At 46.2% G+C, this 19,684-nt stretch overlaps 2 protein-coding genes and 1 pseudogene across 2 annotated transcripts; 1 reads left to right on the forward strand and 2 right to left on the reverse strand.

Moving 5' to 3' along the window:
* Positions 1-2,622: 2,622 nt before the first annotated feature.
* Positions 2,623-19,215, reverse strand: LOC133381614 (uncharacterized). Its single transcript, XM_061620960.1, has 6 exons — positions 19,121-19,215; positions 11,608-13,715; positions 10,659-10,785; positions 7,151-7,277; positions 6,579-6,671; positions 2,623-3,534 (listed from the first exon to the last, which is right to left on the reverse strand). The coding sequence occupies exons 2-4, from the start codon at positions 12,613-12,615 to the stop codon at positions 7,261-7,263; spliced, it is 1,152 nt and encodes a 383-aa protein (XP_061476944.1). The 5' UTR covers positions 12,616-13,715; positions 19,121-19,215; the 3' UTR covers positions 2,623-3,534; positions 6,579-6,671; positions 7,151-7,260.
* On the reverse strand, positions 2,855-7,184 carry LOC133378973 (zinc finger protein 595-like). The gene is made up of 4 exons (XM_061613587.1): positions 7,151-7,184; positions 6,579-6,671; positions 3,325-3,534; positions 2,855-3,129 (listed from the first exon to the last, which is right to left on the reverse strand). Exons 1-4 carry the CDS (start codon positions 7,182-7,184, stop codon positions 2,855-2,857), a joined length of 612 nt encoding a protein of 203 aa, XP_061469571.1.
* Positions 5,063-5,181, forward strand: LOC133382468 (5S ribosomal RNA; annotated as a pseudogene).
* Positions 19,216-19,684: the final 469 nt, after the last annotated feature.

A 19,684-nucleotide genomic window follows, 5' to 3' on the forward strand; every position in this document is an offset into this window, starting at 1 on the left:
ATGCTTTTTCTCTGAGTGAACACACACTTGAACAATTGTGTGTGGGGGGCTTTTGGGGGGAAGAATTGCCTCCTTTTTTAAAAAAAAAAAATCCAACCTTGCATTTTTGGGGGTGTGAATCGCCTTTTTGTGTTTTGATGTTTTAAAAAATTTCCAACCTTGGAGACACTTCTCTCTCACTTGTAGGTGAAGCCATCTACAGTGATCGGCACGCACCCCCTGAACTTCACCATTGTAGGGAACAACAACATCCTTGGGGAAAATAAAGTCAGGTTGGACAAGGTTTTCATGAAGATTCCTTCTTCCATTTAATAGTAATGTGTGTCCCCCTGATGCAGGGGTGAGACTGTGCTGGGACCATCAAGGGACAAGCATTTCCACCTGCCTTGCCCCTCTCCTCTGCTCTTAGTGACATTTTTCTGGGGACTGTCCTTTTCCAGGAAGATGAATGCTTTTGGTCGTTAGCTATTGTTGCTTTTTAGAAATGATAAGATTTTGTTGGGTTGAATGTTTGAAAATTGTATTGTTTTTATCTGTATTTTTCTATTTGTGTATAAGCCACCTTAAACTGTAACATAACAGTACTCATCTGAAGGGTGTGGGAAAAGAGGGCCTCCCCAGGCCACGTATTGGTTGCACAGAGTTCTCAATTACAGGGAGAGTCTACACATAAACATCAAAGTCCCCTTAACAAACATGTCCCCCCACCTCCACATTGGAGGTAGGGTGCAACACCAGCATGGTGGGGATGGAGCAAGTGGATGTGGCCTTGCTCTACCCCTCCCTACCATCACAGTTGCTCAGAACTGAGGGGAACTCCTAATTGGTTAAAAGTGTTACCATAAACATGGGCTCCCTTTTGCCATCAAAGGAAAACAAGGCCTGCAAAGGCTACTCTGAGCTTCTTGTGACTGTTGGGGAGAGGGCTGGTCATGGCTATTATCGGGTTGCCAAACTCTCAACCTATGCTCTTCTGTGACTTCTAACAGCAGTTTCACCTCCAGCAATCAGCAGATGATAGCGATGATTAATCGATATCCCACCTTTCCGCCAAGGAACTCAAAGGGGCGTGCATGATTCTACCCCTCCCCTTCCATAAAAAGAATCAAATGATTTGGGTTTTTATGATTCAGAAATGAAATCAAATAAATTTCTGCACGGACATTGGGTTGGGTTGGACTAGGTGACCTTTTGAGATACCATTCAACCATCAAGACTGGAACAGACTACCCCTTAGCTCCAGGTTTTAAGCAGCTACTGCTGCTGACCAGCCTGCCAGCAGCTCCTTCCGGCTTCTTTTAAAGAAATATAGATTGCAGGGAGGCTGGAGCCCAAGAGAGCCCTCTGCTTAGATGGCCAAACAAGGATGGAGAGTGATCCTTGACAAAGAGAACGAAGAACATAAGAAGAGCCTGCTGGATCAGGCCAGTGGCCCATCCAGTCCAGCATCCTGTTCTCACAGTGGCCAACCAGGTGCCTGGGGGAAGCCCGCAAGCAGGACCCGAGTGCAAGAACACTCTCCCCTCCTGAGGCTTCCAGCAACTGGTTTTCAGAACCATGCTGCCTCTGACTAGGGTGGCAGAGCACAGCCATCATGGCAAGTAGCCATTGATAGCCCTGTCCTCCATGAATTTGTCTAATCTTCTTTTAAAGCCGTCCAAGCTGGTGGCCATTACTGCATCTTGTGGGAGCAAATTCCATAGTTTAACTATGCGCTGAGTAAAGAAGTACTTCCTTTTGTCTGTCCTGAATCTTCCAACATTCAGCTTCTTTGAATGTCCACGAGTTCTAGTATTATGAGAGAGGGAGAAGAACTTTTCTCTATCCACTTTCTCAATGCCATGCATAATTTTATACACTTCTATCATGTCTCCTCTGACCCGCCTTTTCTCTAAACTAAAAAGCCCCAAATGCTGCAACCTTTCCTCGTAAGGGAGTCGCTCCATCCCCTTGATCATTCTGGTTGCCCTCTTCTGAACCTCTTCCAACTCTAGAATATCCTTTTTGAGATGAGGCGACCAGAACTGTACACAGTATTCCAAATGCAGCCGCACCATAGATTTATACAACGGCATTATGATATCGGCTGTTTTATTTTCAATACCTTTCCTAATTATCGCTAGCATGGAATTTGCCTTTTTCACAGCTGCCGCACACTGGGTCGACATTTTCATCGTGCTGTCCACTACAACCCCGAGGTCTCTCTCCTGGTCGGTCACCGCCAGTTCAGACCCCATGATCGTATATGTGAAATTAAGATTTTTTGCTCCAATATGCATAATTTTACACTTGTTTATATTGAATTGCATTTGCCATTTTTCCGCCCATTCACTCAGTTTGGAGAGGTCTTTTTGGAGCTCTTCGCAATCCCTTTTTGTTTTAACAACCCTGAACAATTTAGTGTTGTCAGCAAACTTGGCCACTTCACTGCTCACTCCTAATTCTAGGTCATTAATGAACAAGTTGAAAAGTACAGGTCCCAATACCGATCCTTGAGGGACTCCACTTTCTACAGCCCTCCATTGGGAGAACTGTCCGTTTATTCCTACTCTCTGCTTTCGGCTTCCTAACCAATGCCTTATCCGCAAGAGGACAAGAAGCAAGTCAACATCACATTGTTTAATACAACAAGATTGGACAAAGCTGACAGCACAGGGGAGATCTTTAAAAAAAGCCCCTGACACAAAACACACACACCCTCCAACGTATCTGAATCCTATGGCTTACAAAATACACCTTTTGGATGATAAACTGTGATTTATGACTGAAGATAGGATTGAAAATGTTTCTGCACTCTAGTTGTTTGTTCCTCCCCTGTGTGAATTCTCTAATGTCAGCTAATGTGCAAGCTGTATCAAGCATCTTTCCCTGTGTGAATTTTTTGATAAACCTTAAGACTTGATACATAGCTGAAACTCTTTCTGCACTTGGGGCATTTATACGGTTTCTTCCCTGTGTGACTTCTGTGGTGTAAGGTAAGATTTGAGCTGCACCGAAAGCTCTTTCCGCACTCAGAGCATTTGTAGGGCTTCTCCTCTGTGTGGATTTGCTGATGTCTTTTCAGGTGGGTGCTCCGAGAGAAGCTCTTTCCACAGTCTGAGCAGTTGTAGGGTTTCTCCCATGTGGATTCTTTGATGTCTTTTCAGGTGTGTGCTGTGTTTGAAGCTTTCTCCACACACTGAACATTTATAGGGATTCTTGCTTGTGTGGAATCTCTGATCTTCAGTAAGGTCAGAGCTGCGACTGAATTGCTTTTTGTTGTCCAAACTTTTATATGTCTTTTCCCTGCGTGAGTTCCTTGATGTTTAAGAAGGTTTATCTGACCTTTGAAACTCGTTCCACACACTGAGCATTTCAACAGTTTCTCCCCCTTCTGAATATCCCTCTTGTTTCCCTCATGATGTTCTGCTACTATTGGGATTTCATGGAAGCCAGCCTCTTCAGAAGCAAGGGATTTCTTCCTCTGCTTCTGAGTTTCTTTAGCATTCCTTCTTTGCCATTTGCCCTCTTTATTGCTCTCTCTTCGTTCATCACCTGTAAGAATCAGAAGAGAAATTCAATCACGGAGGAGCAGATCTTCAAATCAGAGGACAAACTCTCGTTTAAGTCCTCACTAGAGTTGGCTGTGGATACCATGTCCAAGTGCCTGGAATCCATAAGTGGATGGATGGGAGGAATAGGCTGAAGCTGAACCCTGCTAAGACCGAGGTGTTGCTTGTGGGAGACAAGAGAAGATTAGGAGATATAGACCTGGTGTTTGATGGTGTAAGATTACCCCTGAAAGACCAGGTCTGCAGCCTTGGGGTCATTTTAGACTCCCAGCTGTCCATAGAGGCTCAGATTTCGGCAGTGAGCCGGGCGGCTTGGTACCAACTACATCTGATACGAAGGCTGCAACCCTACCTTCCTGTTCATCTGCTCCCACGGGTGATACATGCCCTGGTCTCCTCTCGCTTAGACTACTGTAATGCGCTCTACGTGGGGCTACCCTTGAAAACGGTCCGGAAATTACAATTGGTACAAAATGCGGTGGCACGACTGATTAAGAACAGCCGTCGTCGTGATCACATCACTCCGGTGTTAGTAGATCTACACTGGTTGCCAATTGTTTACCGGGCCCAATTCAAGGTGTTGGTCTTGACCTTTAAAGCCCTATACGGTCTCACCCCAGTTTATCTGAAGGAGTGCCTCCAGCATCACCAATTATGCCGCCTGACGAGATCAGCCACACAGGACCTCCCCTCGGTTCCACCAACTAAAACAGCAAGGTTGGTACGGACCAGAGAGACGGCATTTTCAGTTGTGGCCCCCACCCTCTGGAATTCCCTCCCATTTGATCTTCGTCATGCCCCCTCCTTAATTGGTTTCCGCTGAGCCTTGAAGACCTGGCTATTCAGGCAGGCCTATGGGATTTCTGGGATGGGTTAGTTGTTATTAACTGGAAGAGTGGGTTAGATGATGATGGTCTTATCTATTTTATATTGTATTTTATTGTATTGGTGTACATCGCCTAGAGTGGCCATTGGTTCAGCCAGATAGGCGACTCAGAAATAAAATTTTATTATTATTATTATAAACCCCAAGAACCTCCATAAGGTCACAGGTTCAATTCCTGGCATCTCCAGTGAAGGTGAACCGAAACAGTAAGACCTCCACCTGAATCCTGGAAGGGCCATTTCCACTCAAAGCACGTAATCCTGGACAGGCAGTGGAGGCTGGTCTATTTTGGTGCTGTCCCACTAATCCCAATCTGCCCACTGTAAGCTTGCAAAACTCAGCACAGAGGATGGGGACTTGGCTCTCCCTGTCAGTGGCTCTGGCTCCACTTACTACTGGGACTTCCTGCCTTCCGCCACACTACTCCCAATGGGGGCCAGCCATCACTGTGGGCAATGCGATTTACAAGACCCGCCTTTCAATAAGTCATGTCTCCTTAGTCCAAGACACAAACTAACCCCTTCCAAGCTGACAGAATCCCTCCTGCTGTTCTTGATCCGTTTCTCAGATAACCGTCTCGAGTTTCAAGTGGGTGACTTCTTCCTTTTTATGTAAAATATTTTATGCCTATGGTCATGCCACCCTGAACATGCCCGATCTCGTCTGATCTCAGAAGCTAAGCAGGGTCAGGCCCGGTTAGTACTTGGATGGGAGACAGCCTGGGAACACCGGGTGCCGTAGGCTTAGAGGAAGGCAATGGTCAACCACCTCTGGATACCTCTTACTATGAAAACCCTACAAACACATCCAAAAAAGATTCACAGGGTCGCCATAAGTCATAATTGACTTGAAGGCATACAAGAACAAACGTGCACAAAAATGAATATATTGGTGAAAATAACAGAAAAATGTATTACGCGAGAAGAAATTACTTGCAAAAATATGTACATTAGTCAAAAATGCCTACGAAAATGTGTCTACTAGGAGAAATTAGCACTGAAATGCTGGAAAATTTTCATGAAGATCTTTTTTAAGAAATAGAAAATTGCTGCAAGAATGTGGAGAATTGATTTTCAGACTGGAAGAATGAGAAATATCTTTCCATCCCTGTGACATGAACAAAAGACATTATTTTAGAAGATTTAGAAGATGTTGTAGGCCAACATCTGGGAGTCTGTTGTTTTCCTCTCTTTCATATTTCTTTTTTTAAAAGGCAATTTATAGATTAGACCCAATGTGTAGTCAGTAGAACCTGGCTCACTCCCCGTCACCAAACTGCATATCACTCTGTATCACATTTTTATTCACTGAGCCAAAGCTACCTCCACATTGAGCCTGTTCCTGGGAAGTTAGCCTGTGGTCACGTTTCAACCGGTTCGAGTGCATTACACCCTGAAGCTAGATGTAAAGAGACCGCATCGTGGAACAGATGGAGGTGAAGAGACGGAAATTGTCTTTCACTATGTGATAAGCTTGAATGATCTGACCTTTGTTTCAGCTGCAAGGGTTGAAATTGCAAGGAAGAATGTCCAGGGAAGAAGGATCTTAGAAATCAGACCAGCGCCACTGGGCATAGATGAGACTAGGCCAGATGACTCAGAGACAAAACTGATAATATGGTAGCCCTGGGCTTAGAGAAGGGCAATGGCAAACCACCTCTGAATACCTCTTACTATGAAAACCCTATGAATATATCCAAAAAAGATTCATAGGGTCACTGTAAGTCATAATCGACTTGAAGGCATATAACAACCACCAAAATATTTTACACCACCCTTCCTTAAAAAGTTTTCAAGGCAGCGGACAACCTATACAAAAAGAAAGTGCAGAACACTGCAGCCAAGTGTTGTAAAACTATCACTAAAATTAAATGGGCCTGAACAGAATGCATTTTTAAATTCCATGATAATTCTGGCTGCATAAACATGAGCACCTTGTAGACAAGTTAAGTTTTTACAGTTTTATTTTTTAAATAATATGAACTGATAAGAGTTGCAGACGCATCTCTTTCAGAAGGGAATTTCATAGCACAGGAGCCACCACTGAAAAAGGCTTTGCTGCCATCTAGTGCTAAGGTAGGCATGTGACTCCTGCCTCTGAAGCTGATCTTAGTCAATAATCTGCTGCCCCGAAGCACCTACCTGCTGTTTTCTCCCCTTCTACTGAGCCCTTCAGAAACGGCTCCTCCCCTCCTCCATGCCAGGAGATGAAATCAGATCTAGGAACTGGAAATCCTTTTTCAAGAGGAAAGAAACAGAGAAATCACTTCTGGCATTCCCGATGATAAGAAACATTATAGGGCAGCAGTGGGAAACCTCAGGCGCAGTGGCTACATGTGACCCTCCAAGCCTGTTTATCTGGCCATTAGGGGTCCCACTAGGCCGCCTCCCTCACTGGTCCTCCTTGAGTTTCCAGAGTGGTTTAACAATCATCTTCCCAAGGGTATCTGAGAAACAGAGCTCTTTCAAGGGAATAGGGGTCTCCTAACAACTCTCAGCACCCTGCAAACTGCAGCTCCCAGAATTCTTTGGGGGAAACCATGTCTGTTTACAAATGGTCTGATATGGCTTTAATGCATAGTGCACATGGAGCCAGGGTTCCAGCTACTGTCGTCCTCAGTGACATTCCTGCAATGCACCGATGCATGCAAAGAACTGCAGCTATTTCTGCTTTCAGGATCTGTCAGGCAAGGCAAAGAGGGATCCTTGCTTACCCAGAGAGGCCAGATTCCCATAGTTCTCCTCCATGACGTCCCTGTGTAGGGCCCTCTGGCCCGGGTCAAGCAGAGCCCACTCCTTCTCCGTAAAATGCACAGCCACCTCCTCAAAGGATGTCAGAGCCTGAAAGGAGGAGGACACTCTTTTAGGGCCCTGCCCATCTCCCTGGGACTGAAAGAGGCCTGCCTGCCTCCCCAAGGATCCCATCACCCAGTGCGCAAAAGCCATTTTCAGTCCAGCACAAAGAGAAGGAGGCCGAGAAGGAGCCCCCAGGGTCATCTCACCATCTCTAAGCAACGTTCCGTATCCTGAGGGGAAGACAGACGTTTTACCTTCATAAGCTTTTTGCATTTTCGTTACACGAGTGGAACTCCATCATGGGGAAGGGCTGTGGCTCAGTGGAAGAGTGTCCACCTTGCACGCAAAAGGTCCCAGGTTCAATCCCCAGCATCTACAGATGAGGCTCCTCATCTGAAATCCTGGAGAGCCTCTGCCAGTCAGTGCTGACAATACAGAGCTAGAAGGGCAAACGGTCAGACTCTTTATATGGGAGATTCCTATGTTCCTCTTCAACCTTTATTTGGAACCATGAGAACTAGAATCGTACTTTATTTTTAGGGGAGAGACCACAGCTCTATGGCAGAGGGCCAGCTTGGCATGCAGAAGGTTCCAGGTTCAATCCCCAGTGGCATTTCCAGGTAGGGCTGGAAAGACTCCCTGCCTGGAACCCAGAAGAGCTGCTGCCAGTCAGTGTAGACAGTACTGAGCTAGATGGACAGATGTCCTGAAGCTGTGTAAAGCAGCTTTCTGTGTTTCTGATCTTTCTCTGCATAGTTTTTGGTTCTATTCATGTGTTGTCTTAACCTACAGGAACAAAATTCCTTTTTAAATTTTAAAGGGAGACTAGACCAGCATTTCCCAACTAGTGGGCCACCAGATGTTGTTGGACCACAATTTCCATCTTTCCTGACCATTGGCAATGCTGGCTGAGGCTGATGGGAGTTGTGATCCAACAACATCTGGTGGCCCATGTGATGTCCCTGTATATAGATATTACTGTAAATATGGTAAGTGCAGGTTTATTAAAGTATACAGGGTAAGTGGATTGAGTGAGAGGGGGGAGTACATGGGCTAGAATGCTGGAGAATGCTGTATGATGATTGGCTGAGCGTTTGAGTGGCTGAAGGTATAAATGAGGATGACGCCAATATTCAAAAAGGGATCCAGAGGGGATCCCGGAAATTACAGGCCAGTTAGCTTAACTTCTGTCCCTGGAAAACTGGTAGAAAGTATTATTAAAGCTAGATTAACTAAGCACATAGAACAAGCTTTGCTGAAGCAGAGCCAGCATGGCTTCTGGAAGGGAAAGTCCTGTCTCAGTAACTTATTAGAATTCTTTGAGAGTGTCAACAAGCATATAGATAGAGGTGATCCAGTGGACATAGTGTACTTAGACTTTCAAAAAGCGTTTGACAAGGTACCTCACCAAAGACTTCTGAGGAAGCTTAGCAGTCATGGAATAAGAGGAGAGGTCCTCTTGTGGATAAGGAATTGGTTAAGAAGCAAAAAGCAGAGAGTAGGAATAAACGGACAGTTCTCCCAATGGAGGGCTGTAGAAAGTGGAGTCCCTCAAGGATCGGTATTGGGACCTGTACTTTTCAACTTGTTCATTAATGACCTAGAATTAGGAGTGAGCAGTGAAGTGGCCAAGTTTGCTGATGACACTAAATTGTTCAGGGTTGTTAAAACAAAAAGGGATTGCAAGAGCTCCAAAAAGACCTCTCCAAACTGAGTGAATGGGCAGAAAAATAGCAAATGCAATTCAATATAAAGAAGTGTAAAATTATGCATATTGGAGCAAAAAATCTTAATTTCACATATACGCTCATGGGGTCTGAACTGGCGGTGACCGACCAGGAGAGAGACCTCAGGGTTGTAGTGGACAGCATGATGGAAATGTCGACCCGTGTGCGGCAGCTGTGAAAATGGCAAATTCCATCCTAGCAATAATTAGGAAAGGTATTGAAAATAAAACAGCCAATATCATAATGCCGTTGTATAAATCTATGGTGCGGCCGCATTTGGAATACTGTGTACAGTTCTGGTCACCTCATCTCAAAAAGGATATTATAGAGTTGGAAAAGGTTCAGAAGAGGGCAACCAGAATGATCAAGGGGATGGAGCGACTCCCTTACGAGGAAAGGTTGCAGCATTTGGGGCTTTTTAGTTTAGAGAAAAGGCGGGTCAGAGGAGACATGATAGAAGTGTATAAAATTATGCATGGCATTGAGAAAGTGGATAGAGAAAAGTTCTTCTCCCTCTCTCATAATACTAGAACTCATGGACATTCAAAGAAGCTGAAGGTTGGAAGATTCAGGACAGACAAAAGGAAGTATTTCTTTACTCAGTGCATAGTTAAACTATGGAATTTGCTCCCACAAGATGCAGTAATGGCCACCAGCTTGGATGGCTTTAAAAGAAGATTAGACAAATTCATGGAGGACAGGGCTATCAATGGCTACTAGCCATGATGGTTGTGCTGTACCACCCTAGTCAGAGGCAGCATGCTTCTGAAAACCAGTTGCCGGAAGCCTCAGGAGGGGAGAGTGTTCTTGCACTCGGGTCCTGCTTGCGGGCTTCCCCCAGGCATCTGGTTGGCCACTGTGAGAACAGGATGCTGGACTAGATGGGCCACTGGCCTGATCCAGCAGACTCTTCTTATGTTCTTATGCTCTTATGACAGTTGAGAGTTGGTGGTTGGTTGTAGTAGAGTTTGGGAGTTCTGAGGGTCGGTTGTTGTGGGTTGGAGTTGGTTGTGGGTTGGATTGTATTAGGCTGGTATTGAGGCAGATTATATATGACTAGAAACATAAAGAGTAACACAATATATGAAACCATACGCTTGTTAAATATACCATAAATAATCTTATTATTTCCTGGTGTTTATAAATAAATATTTTCTTGGTTTACCAAAAGCCTGATCCTTGGCTGGGGCTTTCACAGACCATAAGGGTGGGCAGGGCATATACCAAGGTTGGGAACAGTATCAATGGTGGCAGCGGTGAAGAGATAGTGCATCATCAAGTATCCAGAGCAACCAGGGGCTTTATTCTTTATAGGCACAAAGATACAGGGGGGGTGTGGCCTGCAAGTGCACCCAGGCACAAAGTAACAATAAGCCAGAAGGAGACTAAGGCAAAGTCCCAAGGCAATAGTGTGAAATAGGGAGTGGCTGATGGTGCTGCCTAGCAGTGGGATCTTGCAAGATCTGTGCTAGAGCCGGTGAGAGAACAAATAAAAACCAGGATCCTGACTGGAGGGACCTGACAGGTGGTGGCAGCAGGAGGGATCCTGACAGCCCACTAGTTGGGAAAGGCTGGACTAGACAGACATTTCTCCATCCAACAAAGGTTCCTGAAAGGAAACACTAATGCAACCCAAAAATTCAAGGCATATTCAAGAGAGGGGGACCATGTTTGGAATATGCCCCATTATAGTCTTTACCCAAAGCGGCGACAGCCCCGTCACCCTCCTGCACGATCCTCCTGAAGAGCGGCCTCTTTGTAGGGTCTGGTGGAGCATCCTCTAATGCTGGGAAATCTGTGGCTGCTTTGGAAAACCTCCCCTTTGCCTGAAAAAGGAGAGAGGAACCCATGCAAGGGAAGGGGGAAAGAGATATTAGGAAGGGAAAGAATTAGGGCAGGCAAAGGCTAAGGGCAACCTTAAATCAAGTCAAAGAATCACATATTAAATCAAAATTCGTTTCTCAGTCACCTTGGAACTTGTGTCTCCTTTTAGCCATACTGAACCTTCCAAGCCGTGCAACTCACTCATGGCCACATATTTGGCCACGAGCACTTAAAAAGATCTGTGGACTGGGGCAGATAATTCAGCCTCCTGGCATTAGAGGAGGACCAGAACAGGGCATCTCAGAGTCCCTCCTAAAACCAACTGCGAAGAGAGAGAGAAGTGCCCAGATGTTTTCTGGTGCTATGCAGCTCTTGCTCCAGGAAACTTTGGCCCTCCAGATGTTGCTGAACGACAGCAACCATCAGCCCCAGCAAGCATGGCCAATGGAAATGGGAACTGCAGTTTAGCAACATCTGGGGGGGGGAAAGGTTTTCTCACACCTGTCCTACTGTTAGAAGAGCCATTCTGTTGCCCACAATTGCTACTCCTTTATTGCTGGGAGAAAAGCACATCTCATTGAAGAGAAATCCCCTCCCTTCTCTGGAAGATCACAAGCCCCTTTAAGTGTCTAGTGATCCTCCAAGGATGGCCTGCTCCACACATTCAGAGCTACTATCCTGCTAGGGTGGAAAGGGATTGGGCAATCCATTTTTTTGGATGACATTAAGAAAAAAGATTGGTGGAGGGTGGGGGAGATATTTAAGATACCCCTCCATAGATTCTCAGGGTTTTGGAATGAGACCACGACAAAATGCTCTCTCACCTGACCCTCCTCCTCCACTCGGCTCAGGAGAAAACCTTCTGCCAGGGCCACCGCCTGGGAACTGGTCACTGGCCCACATTCCCTGACCCAGCTCCCTAGCTCTGGGGGTAGGACAGTCAGGAACTGCTCCAGAATCATCAGGTCCAGGATCTGACTCGTCGTGTGCCTTTCTGGTTTCAGCCATTTATGGCAAAGATGGTGCAGTCGATTGCAAGCTCCTCGGGGCCCATCGGCCTCCTGGTAGCAGAACTGCCTGAAGCGCTGATGCTGTTCATCCAGTCTGCTGTTGTCCTCACCCGGCGTCTCCTCCATCATTCTCCTCCAAAATTCTACACTGCCCCCAGCCTGGGTGGCGCAAGGAGCTTCTCCTGCTCTCTTCCCTGCTTCAGGTGCTACCGAGCCTCGCTCTTCCATCTTGTTTGCAATTCTTTTCTGCCAAGGATGGAAGGATGGTGGTGTTCTTTTGCTTTCAGCCTTGTCTTCTCTGTGCCACCTCATCAAGTGACCGTACATCGCAGTGGTTTCTACCTTTTGGCAGCCATCAGGATTCCCAAGACTAATAGCTCGACAACACAGATTACAACAAACCACAAATTTGCTCTTAGGATCCACAGTGAAGTACTTCCACACAAAAGACACTTTCCGACTTTTTGACAGCGGTTCCATGTTGGCAGCAACCTTTGGCTCAAAGAATGTGGAGGAGGAGGAACTGACTAGGGAGTGTGGCCTTTTGGAGCGGGACAATCCTTCCCCAGGTAGCGACAGCGCTCCTCCTTCTGTACAATTCTCCATTTCCAGCACAGGGTTGCCATCCCCTGAGCCAAAATGTTCATAAGTCTTTGGCAAAGCGAATGGCACTGGCTGTTCCGTTGCACAGGTGAGTGAAGCGGACCAGGATTCAGAAGCGGCTGACACAGACCGCGTCCGTGGCTTGGAGGCTGTTGTTTTGCCGCTTCCTGCTGCCTTGTCAATGACATCTCTGTGCCTCCTCATCAGGTGACTGTACATTGCGGTGGTTCCCACCTGCTGACAACCATCAGGCTAACATTTCGGTAGCACAGATTGCAACAAACCACAAATTTGCTCTTAGGATCCACGGTGAAGTACTTCTGCACAACAGACACTTTTTCAGATTTTGCCAGTGGTTTCGTATCGGTAGGAACCTTCGGCACAAAGGAGGTGGAGGAGGAGGGAATGAATTGGGATTGTGGCCTTTTGGAGCCAGAAGCTCTTTCTTCCCCACGTTTGTCAGCCATTAGCAACAGTGTCTCTTTCACTGTATGGTCCTCCAGTGCCCACACAATGTTGCCGTCCCCTAGCTTGAAATGCTCATAGGTCTTCGGCGAAATGAGTTGCATTGGTTGGTCTATTGCACAGGGGAGCAGAGTGGAGAGAGATTCAGGAGGTCCTGACACAGACCGCTTCAGAGGCTTGGAGGTGGCCATTCTGCTGCTTCCTGCTGCCTTGTCAATGACATCTCTGTGCCTCCTCATCAGGTGACTGTGCATTGCGGTGGTTCCCACCTGCTGACAACCATCGGGCTTCCCAAAAACAGCTCGGCAGCACAGATTGCAACAAACCACAAATTTGTTCTTAGGATCCACCGTGAAGTACTTCCACACAAAAGATGTCCTTGCCCATTTTGCTGATGGCTCCATATTCGTGGTGACCTCTGGCTGAAAGGATGTGGAGGAGGCGGCGGAAAAGGACCGAGTTATTCTTTTGGAAGTATCCACTGGAGGTTTTAGGATGCGTCTGATTCTACGTGACTTTGAGACCCGACACGGAGTGTTGTTCATGGGAACTCGATTGTGATGCCCTTCTGTTTGCTTTCTGAGTGGTGAGTTTGCCATGTTGGAATCAGAACTGCCCTCCCCTTCCTCCCCGCTGTTCTCCAACACCAGCATCAATTTCTCATCCTCCAACTCGAATAGAGCCTCTTGGGGATCCTCTAGAGGCAATTCTTCCGTCCAGTCTTGGGAACAGCTTGGCACCTTTTCTACACTGAACTTTCGTCCCAAGTAGTCCTTTTCATTTGTTGTCTCCATTTTATCCTGCTGGTTGCCCATCATGTAAGTGGCGACAACTGTGTAGCAGCCCAGACACGTCTAGTTGGGGGAGAGAGAATTGCAGAATCAATCTCTGTTTGCACATGGGGAAAAAATGGAAATGGACTGCCTTCAAGTCAATCCTGATTATGGCTACCCTATGAACAGGGTTTTCATGGTTAGCGGTATTCAGAGGGGGTTTCCCATTGCCTCCCTCTGAGGTTAGTCCTCCCCAGCTGGCTAGAGCCTGCTCAGCTTGCCACAGCTGCACAAGCCGGCCCCTTCCTTGTCCACAACAGCCAGCTGGGGGGCAAGTGGGCTCCTTGGGACTATGCATTTTGCCCATGGCTGCACAGGTGGCCGGGCACACAACCCCTGAGCCACTCACTGTGGGGGTAATCTTTAGCTGGCCCTTTACACCTAGAAGACACGAGTGGGGATTTGAACTCACAGACTCTGGACTCCCAGGCAGGCTCTCCTCCCCACTGTGCAAAACATGGGGTTAAATGGAAAGGAACAGAGTCTAGACGAGTCTATATGAGCCAAAAGGTGCAGAATGAAAACTGTTTGTTTGGGAAGGGAAATCATTAGTTGTTTTTATTTTCAAGCCATCCCCTCCAAAAAATATGGACCCTCCCCCAAAATGAATCCATACTGAGGCTGCTTGATAACAAACAGAGCAATCCAAGCTATAGGAAGCCAGTGTAATTTACACCAGCGTAAATGATGCCGGTGTAACTTACCCCTATTCCAAATTCCACTCTGGAGCAGAGGCAAATGCCAGCTGAGCTCCTGTGAGCCTGGCAGAGGGAAAACAAGCCTTTGACTCACACCAACCTTTCGGCCAGTGTGACTCCCACTGGGATTGCTAGGTCATGTAACCAAGTTGATTGGAATCTGGTATACGGGTAAGCACCCCCCTTGCTCCATGCCATCCCCGCCACTCCCCAAGAACACACCTTTTTTGGGATTTACCCCAGCCTTGGCTGAGCTCTGGCTGAACCAGGATGGGAGACTTCAGCCGGCATAGCCCTGACTGAGTCCAAGACATCCAACTCAGCCAGAGATCCATCAATTCCAAGCTCCACTCATCCCAGCAGATCTTGGGTTTGGATTGCTCCCTTAGTGATAAGAGATACTTTGTACTTTCTCAGAGGTATGCATATCTCTATTTTTTTAACCTAACCTGACCCAGGGAAAGGGAAATAGCATTCAAAACTTTTCTTGAAGGATAGCAAAGACAGTAAGGATAGTAATTCAACTCAGAGCTTATTCATCGTATTACTTAACGCACAGACAGCTGTCCCAAATCTACAAAGACTGCTCAGGAAAAAGGGAGAGCCACTCATGATTTTTTTTAATGCTGTTGCAGTCTGTCCACCATCCAGATCCAAAGCACCTCTGTTGTAGGGTGGCTACCCCACAGCCCTGTGGGCTGTAAGTGGCCACCCCAAGCAATTTCTGGTGGCTCTTGAAGCCCAACTCCACCCAACAATTTGGCTTTAAGAAATGTATTGATACTGGCAGAGCTTGGAAAAGTTACTTTTTTGAACTACAACTCCCATCAGCCCCAGCCAGCATGGCCACTGGATTGGGCTGATGGGAGTTGTAGTTCAAAAAAGTAACTTTTCCAAGCTCTGGATACTGGCCACATTCACACCATACACTTATTTAGGGTTGCCATATTCTGGTTCCACAAATGTGGGCAAGCTAATTTGCATATTATGCAAATGATTTACTAATTGTGCAAATTAAGCATATTAATGGTTGTACTGTCCAGCTTTGTTCTTGTGCCTAGTAATTACCACCCAAAATCGGAGGAGGAGTTTTTTTTAAAAAAGAAACCTTTACATTTTCAGCCTTAAATGCCTTAGTTTCCAACACTATGGAATATTCATTTATTAAAATAATTTAGATCCTGCCCTTCTACTGTTAAAAACAGGGCTCAGGGCAGCTTACAAACATAATAAAAACAATTAAAATATGCAATCTATATGAAAACATAATAAAATACAAAATAGAAACAAACATAAACAGAAAACATACAGCAACATAAAAATCCAGCATGAAACAAAAAGCCAGCAAAGCATTAATTAAAAGCAATATTGTGAGCAAGAGGTTGCCTGTACCAACAATTAGGAAATGTGAAATAAACACACCACTACAACTTAATATTATCAGTTCAGTCAACCTTCTTATTTAAAGAGAGTAGTGTCTGAGCATGTGAGAAGTGTCTTAAGTATGCTGATTCTCAAACACTAGATAGTGGAAACACAGCCTTCTATCATAAAGGCTGGAACTTGATGGAGACTTGCCACCACTGTTTTAAAAAAATAAAAAATGCAGGAAATTCTAGAGACCTGGCAAGCTGTGCAAGCATTAGACAGGGCAGCTGTTCCATTCCGATTGGTCTTAAGGGGGGGAAGCCATTCCTACTGGTCCCCCCACTTCATTGAATATATACACACAGAATGTGGCAGAAAACTGCCTCCACATTTTGCCTTGTATCTCTGGATCCACAAGGGCTAGAGACTTGCTTTTTAAATAAAATGAAAGCTGGGAATCCAGGCCACCTAATGGGCTAAGCAGGCACCAGGTAGAATGGCTAGAATCCGAGTAAAATCTGGCTAACCGGGCAATACAGCAACCCTACAGTTATTCCACTTTGAACAGTCATGGCTTCCCCTAAAGAATCCTGGGAAATGTAGCTTGTTAACAGGATTATTTGGGGGAAGCCATGCCAGTTTAAAGTGGAATAAATACTTGGTGTGAAAGTGGCCACTATATGTTGCATTCAGCTAAGTCCTACTCAGAGTACACCCATTGAAACTGAACCCAAGAGAGTCATAGCCATTAATTTCAGTGGCTCTACTCTGAGGAGGGTGAGCATTGGCCACAACTCTTAACTGGCAAAGTGGCTACAGCACTGGGCTAGGACCTGGGAGACTAGGGTTCAAATCCCCACTCAGCCATGAAAGTGACTGGATGCGTCTCAGCCTAACCTACCTCACAGGGCTGTTTTGAGGATTGAAGGGGGAGAGCCATTTGAGCTCTTTGGAGGAAATAATATAAATGTAATAACAAATGGGTGGCTAAACCACCTGCGTAGTTTGCTTTGGAAGGCTATTAGACCAACAATTTCTCCCCAGGACAGCAAAATGGGACCTCCATGGCCAGAAGCACTATATCTCTGAATATCAGATAAGTACAACAGGAAAGCCCAGCTGGTCCCCTTTCATTTCTCTGTGTCCAGAGTCACCATCCCGGTGCCCACAGGCACCATGAAGACTCCTTTGGTCCCCACCCCACCCCTACAATGAACCATAACCCCCAGATTCCCAGCTTTCATTAAAATAAAAAAGCAAGACACACGTCAAAATGTACCATTCTTCTCAGTTTGTGTGGGAAATCACCCTACTCCTCCACCCTTTGCATGTTTTACTTCTCCCCAACCCAGGAAGTGTTAGCCCCTGTAAAAAACCCATGAGGGAGAGAAGCATTTAGGAGAGAGGGGGGGAAATGTATCTGTGCATGTATGTGTGGTCTACAAGGGGGAGAGGTATGTGTGTGAGAGAGAGGGGGGCGAGAGATGACCTTGGGAAGAGAGAATGCCATGCCCCCATGGAGGCCATTTTGTGATTGGCACCCACAACCCTTTCGCAACATTCAAAACGCACCCTCTGGTTCAAAAAGGTTGGCGGCCCCTGCTCTATGCACACCTGTGGAAGCAGAAGAGGCCACATCCACACCAAGTATTTATTCTACTTTAAACCGTCATGGCTTCCCCCAAAGAATCCTGGGAAGTGTAGTTAGTGAAGGTGCTGAGAGTTGCTAGGAGACGCCCTTTTCCCCTCACAGAGCTCCAGTTCCGGAAGAAGGGCTGACTGTTAAACCACTCTGGCCACTGGAGCTCTGTCAGGGGAATAGGAGTCTCCTAATAACACTTCAGCAGCCTTCATAAACTACACTTCCCAGTCTCCATCTATGTTGCAATTGCTTTTTAATATGTTCTTAAACCTTCTTTTTAAAAATGTTTTCAATCTTAGAAGATGTTTTGAAAGCTTTTTTTAAGAAATGTTTTGAAGATGTTTTTGTTTTAATGTGTTTTAAAGTTTGTTTTTATGATGTTTTAATGTTTTTAGTGCTTTTGTTTGCCGCCCAGGGCTCCTGCCGGGAGGAAGGGCGGGATATGTCAAATAGTAAAATAAATAAATAAATAAAAACTGTACTGGTTTTAACCATACTTGGCACAATGGCTCCTGAGATTAAGGAGCAAGTTTTCACCTCTTTGAATACAGTTGGGCTAGAGATACAAAGGCTCACAACCCCACACACACAGAGAGAGAGAGAGAAAGTGGAGGGGGACATTCTGGGTTTTTTTTTTCATTTTTTTCAGACCATGGTATTCCCGATCTCTATGTACGGATGTGAAAACTGGACAGTGAAAAAAGTGGATAAGAGAAAATCAACTCCTTTGAAATGTGGTGTTGGAGGAGAGCTTTGTGCATACCATGGACCACAAAAAAGACAAATAACTGGGTGTTAGAATAAATTAAACCAGAACTGTCATTAGAAGCTAAAATGATGAAACTGAGGTTATCATACTTTGGACACATCATGAGAAGACATGATTCACTGGAAAAGACAGTGAAAAACAGATGGGAGTAGAAAAAGAGGAAGGCCAAACAAGAGATGGATTGATTCCATAAAGGATGCCACAGACCTGAATTTACAAGATCTGAACAGGGTGGTTTACAACATATGCTATTGGAGGTCGCCGATTCATAGGGTCACCATAAATTGTAATCTACTTGAAGGCACATAACAAACAACATCATAATATAATATAATATATATAATTTACCACACTACATAAGGCTCCAAAGCAATTTACAAACAGAGTAAAAGCACAATGCGGTATTCAATGTTAGTCCTACTCAGAGTAGACCCACTGAAGTGAATAAATATGACTAAAATGATCCTCACGCCCACAATCCATCACCCCAGAAGAGGTGTCTCTAGCTCAGGCAAAAAAGTTTCCAGCGACTCCCGCCCCCCTGCGTTAATTTCCAAAACTTGTCCTCTGATCTTTTAAAAACCATCTGCCCTCGCGCGGCCGGGGAAGCGATCACTCCTCTACACGTGCTTCGTCGGGAGCAAATCTTCCCGTCCGCGGGCTTTTCTCACGCCCGCCCCGTCTCTTTTAGCCTCTGCCAAGGGGTCGTTGCCCTCCCCCCAGATGTTTGGGACTCCAACACCCAAAGCCCCCGGCGCGCGGGGCACGTGGAGGTGGCGTGGGGGGGGAGTGCTTTGCAGTTACTTTAAAAATCGCCTGCGCAGTTCACGGCGCCCCCACCCCCGCCAAACATACCTACTGTTGTTGTTTTGGAAGGCACGATTTTATTTTATTTTTAAAATAAATACTGTTTAAATAAATACTTTTAAAGTAAATGTTAAAACAATACCTGGCCCCACCGCAGCGCCTTTGGCTGAGGATGCTTCTCGGGGCTCCTGGGAAGGAAATGCGGCTTGCAACCAGGCGGGAATGCTCAGCGAATCAGGATCCTGACGGCGAAGCGGGGAAAAGGAAAAATAAAGGAGGTGGGCTCTTTGCAGACCGAGAAGCGGCTTGGAGGGCGTCGGGGGCGGAGTCAGGGAAGCAGGGGGCGGAGTCAGATGGCGTGCCAACTATCTCCAAAGGACCCCAGGGAAGAGATCTCTACTACCCTCTCCTCCTCAGTACCTAGTACGGGGAAGTGAAACAACCCAGGTGGATTTCAAGTATAGCACAGTGGGGAGGAGAGCCTGGCTGGGAGTCCAGAGTCTGCGAGTTCAAATCCCCGCTCATGTCTCCTGAGTGTCAAGGGCCAGCTAAAGATCACCCCACAGGGAGTGGCTCAAGGGTTACGTGCCCTGCCACCTGGGCAGCCGTGGGCAAGCGGCATAGTGCCGAGGAGCCCAGTTGCCCCCCAGCTGGCAGTTGCGGACAAGGAAGGGGCTGGCTTGTGCAGCTGTGGCAAGCTGAGCAG

This window comes from Rhineura floridana, chromosome 3 (assembly GCF_030035675.1).
Source record: "Rhineura floridana isolate rRhiFlo1 chromosome 3, rRhiFlo1.hap2, whole genome shotgun sequence".
NCBI classification, from domain to species: Eukaryota; Metazoa; Chordata; class Lepidosauria; order Squamata; family Rhineuridae; genus Rhineura; species Rhineura floridana.

Excerpts from the sequence above, each read along its gene's own strand:
- LOC133378973 (XM_061613587.1), bottom strand. The coding sequence starts at position 7,184 with ATGGAGGAGAACTATGGGAATCTGGCCTCTCTGG. Across the intron at positions 6,672-7,150 it reads TGGGAATCTGGCCTCTCTGG|GATTTCCAGTTCCTAGATCT; the intron begins GTAAGCAAGGAT and ends CTCTTGAAAAAG. Across the intron at positions 3,535-6,578 it reads AGAAGGGGAGAAAACAGCAG|GTGATGAACGAAGAGAGAGC; the intron begins GTAGGTGCTTCG and ends TGATTCTTACAG.
- LOC133381614 (XM_061620960.1), bottom strand. The coding sequence starts at position 12,615 with ATGTACAGTCACCTGATGAGGAGGCACAGAGATGTCATTGACAAGGCA. Across the intron at positions 10,786-11,607 it reads GAGTGGAGGAGGAGGGTCAG|GCAAAGGGGAGGTTTTCCAA; the intron begins GTGAGAGAGCAT and ends CTCCTTTTTCAG.